Raw genomic sequence first — 9,028 nt, forward strand, 5'->3', positions numbered from 1 at the left:
AGCGATATAGTTTGAGGGTATATATCCCGAAATGCCGCCGTTAAGGATCCGCCCTTTAAAATCCCATACGTTCAAAATTCCAAACGACGCTGTAGCGTAACCCTGCACGCGCGCGCGCCCAGCTGCAGGAACCCTCCTATATATATATAGCCGCGTGAGGAACAGTAAAAAAAAAAGAAAGAAAGAAAAGACCACACCTAGCCTAACCAAATTCCGACTATATCTGCCGATCTGATGTGGCCGCCGTGCTAAGCCTAATGGTTGCCAAAAAAACTCGTTTTTATTCACGACAACGACTTCTTAAAGACGTCATCACGCAAAACTGAGCCATTTGTCAGTATTATTCAACGCTATCGTCGCACGATTTTTCACATTGAATCTTTAACGTAGAAATCGGTGATTTTGAACATCTGGGATTTTAAACTGTGCGATATCGTGGTATATACCCGATAGTTTTTTTCTTTCGTTAGTGCTTGTTTGTCTCGTTGTACACCAACCTCGTCTTCCCAGAGCGCGGTATAGCGCTGCCGTGTTTAAACCTCACACGTGTGGTTATATGGTCCGTGGAGTCAGACGGAGGTTCTTGGAACTGCATCAACGCCGGAGATAGAGATTGGTGGCATGTTATGGTTTCCTCCAATCTGCGTTTTTGTGCGATTCTTCGACTGCTACGAAGAGTGCGCAGCAAAAAAACGAAACCAGGGCCTCGTACGCGGCAGCACAACCCTCGTTCAGGACACCGCTCATCTCGCCGACAATTTCAGCGAGCGACCACAAATAAATCGATCAATCAATCCAGTCAATCAATCCAGGCCGATTAGTCAGCCAGTCAATCAATCAGTCAATCAGGGAGTCGATTTCTCAACGCTCTTTCACCCGGCCTCATTTCATCACACGCACAGCTTACGCTGAATTTCACATTACACCAGTCGTAACAGTCCTATAATTTTTTTCCCTTCACATCGGGAATGTTTTTTTCAAGATTTCGAAACTCGCGAACCAAAAAAAAAAAACTACATGCGGATGTAACCGAGCACAACATCTAGGGTGTCCCTCCGAAATCTTAATCTGTGTTCACCACCCTCGTGGATGGGAGTTGAGACAAAAACCTTGGAGCCATTAAAGCACAAAATGTTGTAGCAGTAACGAGACCAGCTCCGTCGATGGTCGTGCTTTAATAAACGCCGCATTGTTCGGAAATGGCGCCCATTTTTAGCGCGCCATTCACCAAAATAAGCATTTTTGCGGCGGATTCATCGGAGAGTTGGGTGGGCAAGAAAACGCCCTGCTAAAGTACGCAGAGTTCATGAGAGGCACGTTGCATCTCTCGTCCGGAGGTGGGTGTGTCTCTCCCTCAGATGTAGTAGGTGGTAGTCCGCACCATTGTACACAGAGTGCGACATAGAAAAGCTGATCTCTCGACAGGCCTTTCACGTCACCCAGATGTACCCTGGATTCTCTGGCAGCCTTCTGGTACGCCCTTAAGAGGGATAAAGTGCCGAGGGCGTCTGCCTGGTATTCCTGCGCGAAAGCAACGAGTGACCTCGCTTTCGGAACACTGTCTATGTGTTCTACATAGCACCGCTCCAGGATCTTGTACTCCGCAAGACTCTTCCGCGTAAACCACGGTGATAAGGCCCCGGTGCCATCCCTGAGACGGCCCCCTTGATCATAGCCGTGCATTATCTCGTGCGTCGTTATGAATCCCAGCATGCCATAGTTGATCTCAGGGGGGCCACCTGCGCTAAAGAGCGGTTTCATGAGGAAAGGGACACCCACTGAGATGAAGTTCGAGCTAATCATGTTGAAGCCATTGGCTTCGTTCGCGTTCAGAGGGACCGCCAGGTCGTAGAAATAATCGGAGAAACCATCCGCTGCACCTTTCCAGTCCTTCTTTGTTTGAAATGCGTTCAGCTTTAGATAATCCAGGACAAAAGGGCCGTTTAAGTCGGGGAAGTCCTTGTAGAACGCATCGACTTTTTGGGACGTATTCAGTTTAGGCGGGTATCCCAGGCGGACCTTCATCTTTGATATCTTCTGCAAGGCTCCGGAGCGTGTTTCCTCATCGAGCCACGAGCAGGTCTTAAAGGATTCTTTAATTTCGTTCACGATTCTTTCGGCCACTTCTCTGGCAGCGCTAACTGTTTCTTCGTCAACTATCGGAAAGACCGTTGTAGAACCCGCTGGGACTGACATGGCCCCGAGGACGGTGTTAATGCACCAGAAGGTCTTGTACACCGCCACTTCATAGAGGTAGAGGATGCATCTCCAGGCGAATAACCATCTCAGTTCCTCATCCGAAATGAGCCTTTGTTTTCCGAAGACGCGATGAAAAAATCCAAAGTCGGCCTCGGTCACGCTTATCTTCATGTTTTGAAGGGGGCGAGACGATTCGTAGCGCTCGAGAGCTTTAGTCCATGCCTTTGAGAGAGTGTCGTCCCCGTTTTCCAAACCTAATTTCCCCAACTCCAATACCTTGATAGCGTTGCTGCCATTTGACACTAGGCTGCCAGTTCTTGACATGTTGCTGACTTCACTTCTCTTGTGCTCCGCCTCAGTGATGCGTTGGACAAGGTCATCGCTGACGGGCGTCAAGAATAATTCCGACATGATTTCGCCTATACTCGAACCTTCCAACAACAGTGAGACCTTCGTGATCTGCCGCAGCGTAAAATTTGGAGAACCGAAATCTTCTTGTTCCAACTTGAAAACTAACGGAATGTTAGTTTCGAATATGAATTTAACCATGACGTCCAACGGGTCAAAGGACATGTTTCCTTTTGGATCCATCTGATGTTGGGCTAAGAAGTCTGAGGCGGCTTTCGCAGACTCATTTTTGTCAACTTGGGTGCAATGTCTGAACAGCGCTGCGGACTGCTGAAAAGGAGTTCTCCCACGTGCGGGAATGTGTTCTTTCTCCAAATTTTTCTGTATAGCTTCAGTCAAATTTCGTGTAGCAACATTCTGATACCTCTTATCTACGTACACGCCGCTCTTTCTCAGCTGCTCACTCATGCCACAGGTAAACGCGTAGAAGTTGTCACACGGGTCCTTGTCCGTGTCTATGATAGCCTCAAAGTACTCGCGGACGTACCGGCAATGATCGCTGTCGCAGACGTCTTCGCTCAGCGGGCTGGTTCTTTCCGTGGGCGTCGCGTTGGTATCTTCATAATCTCCGTAGTTCGCTTCAGGAGGTCTCGGCTTCGGCGAGAGTTTTCGAATCTTTACGTTTCCGGGAGATAGCGGTGTGGGAGCTTTCTCCGTCGTACTTTGTTCTTTGTTAACCAGAACCCAGACAGCTGCTGAAGCGATGCCCAGGACCAAGACGGCGAAAACCATCAAAGCCACTATAGCGTAGGTTTTGTGCTTGCTTGTCCGGGCCGTCGTCCCCTGCTGGGAAGAGAGAATTTATAAACGACGTAAAAAACGCGAAATGACCGAGGCAGCAACGACACAGACACGTTATGTTTCAAACGCCCAGAAATTAGCGAATTCGAAGAACTAGGGGACAAGAGGCGCTGACACCAGGAATGGCCCCTATACTTGAAGCGCAAGGGAAACTGCGTGCTAGTGCGGTGTAGCATATCTGGCAACCATGTTAGATTCCTGGCGTCAGCATGTTTTTTCCCTGGATTGTTTTTGAAACAGAATTTGTTTCGCGGCAGTGTGGTGAGCCTTACACAAAATACAAGTACCACTCTCTGCAGTCTTGTTCAGCACGCGCATTATAGCGCTTTCATAAAAAATAGGAACACCGGGCATGTGACCAAATAAACTATCCAGCATTGGCCATTCAGTTCCCCTAGCGTTCTGACGTACAGGCGTCGCCACCTTAACAGTATCGCGGGAGCGCGTGGCCTGCTTGCATGCCAGCGCCGCCATGTGTCGATGGGGACCCAAGCAGCACAATGTACTGAAAGTCGAGTGCAATAGGGGTGGACGGTATGTGTCTATCCATGTTCTTTAGTTTCACGGGTCTGTTCAAGGCCTTCCACATACCCGTCCACCCCTATTGCACTCGACTCTTCAGTACATTGTGCTGCTTGGGGAGGAGACTCTGGGGCCCTGGTGCACAAGCGCCCACTCTCGGCGGCGGCATGGCAAGCACGCACGAATCACTTCAGGACACTTCAGCGATAAGAGAATCAGTATACGAGCAAAAATATCGGTGTTTCCTTTTGCGTATTTGCATCCACACCAACACGTGACCAAACAAAAATTCTGTGATAACACATACCATAGTGAAGAGAACGCTCAGAGCAAACATGCGTGAGCCTACAGTGTTTGCATATGCCTCCAACTTATTTCAGAATATTGTGCCCCTGAAGCTCGCCCTTCCGCATTTAGATAACGCGTGGTCGATAACGCACACGCGCGGTTATTGTGCCTCTTTTCCGAGGGCGTAAGGTGATACTATACAGCAGGTGATCCATTCGTACCATGCCGATTACTCTGAGCTCAACCGACCGAGAGGAGGCGCACGTGTACCATGGTCTTAGAGCCTCCACCCCAGCATCGGCGCAAGGCGTCGCTGGCATGCAAGCAGCTACGGTTAAGGGTGGCGACGCCTGTACGTCACGTACAGCTTGTGCCAAAGTCCACGGACCACGCGAGCGGCGTTTTTCTCCGCGCCGCGCCAGCCTAGCGGCGGCCGGAAGTTGGCGGGAGCGGACAGGTCCATTCATTTTGAGAGAGAGAGAGAGAGATTATGCGTTTAATGGCACAAAGGCAACAAAGGCCAAAGAGCGCCAAAACTATGGTAAGTGTGTGGGAGATGATGATGGGAGAGATGATGTGGGAGATATGTGGGACGATAACAACAACAAATGTTAATAACAAGTGAGTGTGGTAGTTAATAGCTATCTGCAAGTGCGAGCGGTGAGAGATTTACATGATGATCTAGTTGAGTGACAAAGGCTAAAAGCGGAGGAATGCTGAACACCCTACATATGTCTAAGTAACCCGCACGTGGTCAAAAATTGGATGACATTATCAAACGGTACAAGAGGAGTGTCACCCAGTAGAAGGGCTGCGTGGAGTGGGACATGGTATCTGTAGAATGCGGTGAAATACTGTTGGCGTTGGTGTTCGAAGTGAGGGCAGGATGTCAGTACGTCAAAGACAGTCAAGCTGTCACCGCAGTGCGCGCAAGCTGGCGGATTCTGACCTCTGAGTAGGTGGTGATGCGTGAGCCATGTGTGCCCCATCCTCAATCTCGGGTAAAGAACTTGGAGGATCTGTTGACGTTTTCAGTCCGATGCGGAGGGAAAACGTGTGGCTGTGTAACGTGTAGCTTGTTATTTACTTTCATGTCCCACTCCTGCTGCCACTGTGCGTAGACAGCTCTCTTTAACACCGACAGGATGTCTTGGAAGGGTAGTCCTAGAGCTGCGCACGCACAGAGCTTAGAGAATCGAAGTAAATTACTGAATTTTGAAGCTCGTTTTGTTGAATGTGCCGCACAGCCAGGAGCATCGCGTAAAGCTCTGCGGTGAAAACTGTGGCGTTCGCGTTCAGGCGTGCAGTCATAATAGATCACCTTCAAGGGCAACGGCCGCCACACCTTTGCTTACTTTGGTCCCATCAGTGTAGATAGCATGGTGGTTCCCGAAGTCATGGAGAATGACAGTGTGTGCAGTGGATTGTTTGTCAAACTGTGTCATTTTCAAGTTGGATTTTATTAGGTGTCTCTGCCAAAGGGGTAGCATCGAGGACTGCCTGCTGCAGGGGAACGCCAAAGGGACGGAATCCACACGGGAACTAGCCGCTGCACACGAAACGGAAACGAGGGTACAACAGAGGGCTTTGTAAGGAAGATTCACTCCAGAGCAGGGTTCACACTACAGTGTAGAACTGGGTCATCGCCCTGGCATCTGTACTTTAGCGCAGCCTTCACATGTTCAAATTGTCTCCGTCTCTCGAGCGACCATTCATTGCCCTCAACATACAAACTCTTCACAGGGACATCCGGAAGGCACCGGTGGCGAGTCGTATGCCTTCGTGGTGGATGGGGTCCAACACCTTCAATGCCGAAGGCCGAGCCGAGCCATACACACCACTCCCTTCTCAATTACCGATCGCACAACCGAGTCGTAGACCCTCAACAATGTGACTTTGTCGGCTCCCCACGACCGATGGGATAAAACTTTATGAGCACGCCCTCCGGCCACGCACTAGGCGGTGTGGGCATGAGAATGTGCCCACCGGTTGGGTCAGAAGATGGTCTTCACGACACAGGCGTTAAAATTGCATACGGTTCACGCAATATACGAGGGTCATTCCCGTTTAATTTTCTTCATAATCAGTTCCTCTTTTAGCTGAAAGCATTCGATTTTCGTTTTTATTGGTTTTTGTTTTAAAAAGTCAGTGGTCCCGATACGGAGCTACATCCCTTTATTATAATGACGGTGACTGGGGAGTACATCGCCAGGCGGGATACTCGACCCGATATCGCTAGTGGTAATGGAACTATGAGTCGCCTCAAAGTGAGGACCCAAGTTCTACGGCGTCCAAAAGGTCAGGGAAAAGATTCTGCACATACCTCTGAGGAATTCCACGGAGAACCGTTGGCATCCTGGACAACGATGGAAGCTTCCGAATCCGCCATCCCTTCTTGTTCTTCTTCTCGGCCTCGGGGAGTGACCGTTCCTCTCTTCTGCCACAAATGAAATGGCCCTTAGCCACACTTATCCACCGTTATCCACTAAGGGCCATACCACCTTCTTCGTCTTCTTCTTCTACCAAGGAGATGATGGCGTGAGCCACTAAGGCAGAATCGGCCAGGACAAATGGCGTAATTAGGCTAGATGAGACGCAGGTAACTAATGACATATACAGTATATGCGCCAAACGAACGCAGATCTTCGTCTCCTCGTCACATTGCCCAGATCTTGCAAGTCTCCACCACTTCTTCTTCTTCTGCTTGAAATAGGTGGCGCGGGAATAGGTGAGTTCACTTATGGCGGGTTTGTCTGGCGATTTCATGTCAAGATGGCCTGGCGCACAGAAATTGCCCGCGCTGGATCACGTGACCGTTGCCGCGCGAGTGCTAGGAAATCGCGGTTTTAGCCACTTGGGTGACGCTAATAGTCATCGTGGTCTTCGAGTTTCGTCGTCTGCTAACCCACGTGAACTATGACGGTGACTATTATAGGTGATTCCTCGCGCCGTCGTCCTGGATGCGCTCCGTCCACCTCACGTTGAACGTCCAGAAATCTGCAGTCCTGCTGTTCCCCCCATACTATCCGGACTGGCCTTGACCATCGTTCTGAATGTTGCCGGCCAGAGCATCCGCGAGACCAACCTGCTGCGCTACTTATGTGTCCGGTATGATGACATGCTTCACTGGTGCCATCATGTCAAAGTCATAAGCCAGAAGGCTTCGAACGCAATTGGCACCATCCTCCGCTGTGGTATGCGCAGGAGCGCCCGGCTCTCCCTGTACAAGTGCTACATGCGGCTAATTCTTGAGTTTGGAAATGTTTTTTCTCGCACCTCTCTGGCTATCGTGAGCCTGAACAGGCCTCAGCCATAGCCTGGGCAGGCTATTCGCCGTAGAAAGAAGAGCCCTCCGCCTTTGCATACGTCTCCCCAAGTATACGGCCAACCAGGCGCTTTGTGCAGAAGCCCGCATTCCCCCTCTGAAGGTTAGTTCCGCCTACTCACAGTGAACACTTTCTTTTCGCTCTGCCAAGCCCTTTACCACCAGGGGAACCAGTCTCTCAGGCATCGGACCCAGTGGATCGCCCGGCGATGGCGAAAATCGACACCCCGCAGGTCGTCTTTGTCGGATCCCTTCTGTCCTCTCTGAATGCCCCTCTGACTGCTCTTCCTGTGTCCACCACTCCCTCTCGACCACGGCCATGCGAGTTGCCGACGCCTTCCAGCACGGCCTTGCCTACGCTCCGTCTCCCGGGCTTGAAGGTCACCTCTCGGCGCACGCCAACAAGTTCCCGTCTCGCTTTGTCGTCGCGGCCGATGCCTCTGTGTCGGTTCAGCTGGAGGGTGCCGGCGCCGTCTTCCCCCCAGCTGGACTGTCACTGGCCCATCCGCTTCTCAGACTACAACTCCAGTGTTCGAGAGCGAACTCTTCGCCATACTGGCCCTCAGAATGGTGTCCCGTGCATACCCTGCTCTTGTTCGACTCCCTATGGGTCATCACCGCCTAGCCAGCCCCTCCTGCGAGTGGCTTCAGCTGCTGCAGGCCCTGAGTCCAAGCTACATCACGGATGAAGCTCTGACGTGGACCCCGGGTCACTGAGGCTTCTCTCCCAACTTGTTGGCGGACAGTCTGGATAAAATCTCATTCATTGATGCTCTTTCGCCCCTGCCCTCTATATCACGCGGGCGAGGTATAGAAGGCTACAGGGGCTGACTGCTCTCCGCTTGCTGCCAGCCCAGTATGCGAACATTTCCCACGCTTGGCAGACTGACCGCTGCATCTCCCGTCACGTTGAAGTCTTTCTGACTCGTCTGCGCTGCCTAGCCCTTCCCCTGAACTTTTATTTACACCATGCGGGTGTCAGCCGCTCTCCTGCGTGCGTCCACTGCGGTCAAGAGGAAACTGAGGAGCACTTTCTCCTGCACTGCCCCCTCTATGATCGCTCCCGTCTTAGCTACCTTGCCCAGCCGCTGGCGAGACAAGGCGTTCTCTTTTCCCTGGGCGTCATCCTATCGTTTGGAGCCTCCCATATTGAGAAATGGCGGTTTGAAATAGGATTGAGTGCCGCCGCCTTTCTTATCATCTGCGGCAGCTTCTGGATCACCACGCACCTTCGGCCTCCTTCCTTCCTGCTACTATGGCTGGAATCATACTATTCTACCATCCTCCTTGGCCCGCGTGTGAAGCCGTGGGTCTTATGAACCCCCAGTGATTACCCTGCACGGAACCATGGCCAATCGCCCTGTGAGGCTTGGGGCCACTGTGGTTAGTGGTGGAAGAAGAAGAAGGTGGTGGTGGTGGTGGTGGTGGTTGGGTCAAACATGACTTTTATACGGGTCGCAACTCATTCCTCTCAGCTCCGAGCTG

General features: G+C 51.3%; 1 protein-coding gene across 1 annotated transcript; it reads right to left on the bottom strand.

Annotated features, from left to right (window-relative positions):
* Positions 1-1,224: 1,224 nt before the first annotated feature.
* On the bottom strand, positions 1,225-3,339 carry LOC135385128 (uncharacterized). Its single transcript, XM_064614304.1, has one exon. It carries the CDS (start codon positions 3,337-3,339, stop codon positions 1,225-1,227), a length of 2,115 nt encoding a protein of 704 aa, XP_064470374.1.
* Positions 3,340-9,028: the final 5,689 nt, after the last annotated feature.

Source organism: Ornithodoros turicata, chromosome 2 (assembly GCF_037126465.1).
Source record: "Ornithodoros turicata isolate Travis chromosome 2, ASM3712646v1, whole genome shotgun sequence".
In the NCBI taxonomy this organism is placed as follows: Eukaryota; Metazoa; Arthropoda; class Arachnida; order Ixodida; family Argasidae; genus Ornithodoros; species Ornithodoros turicata.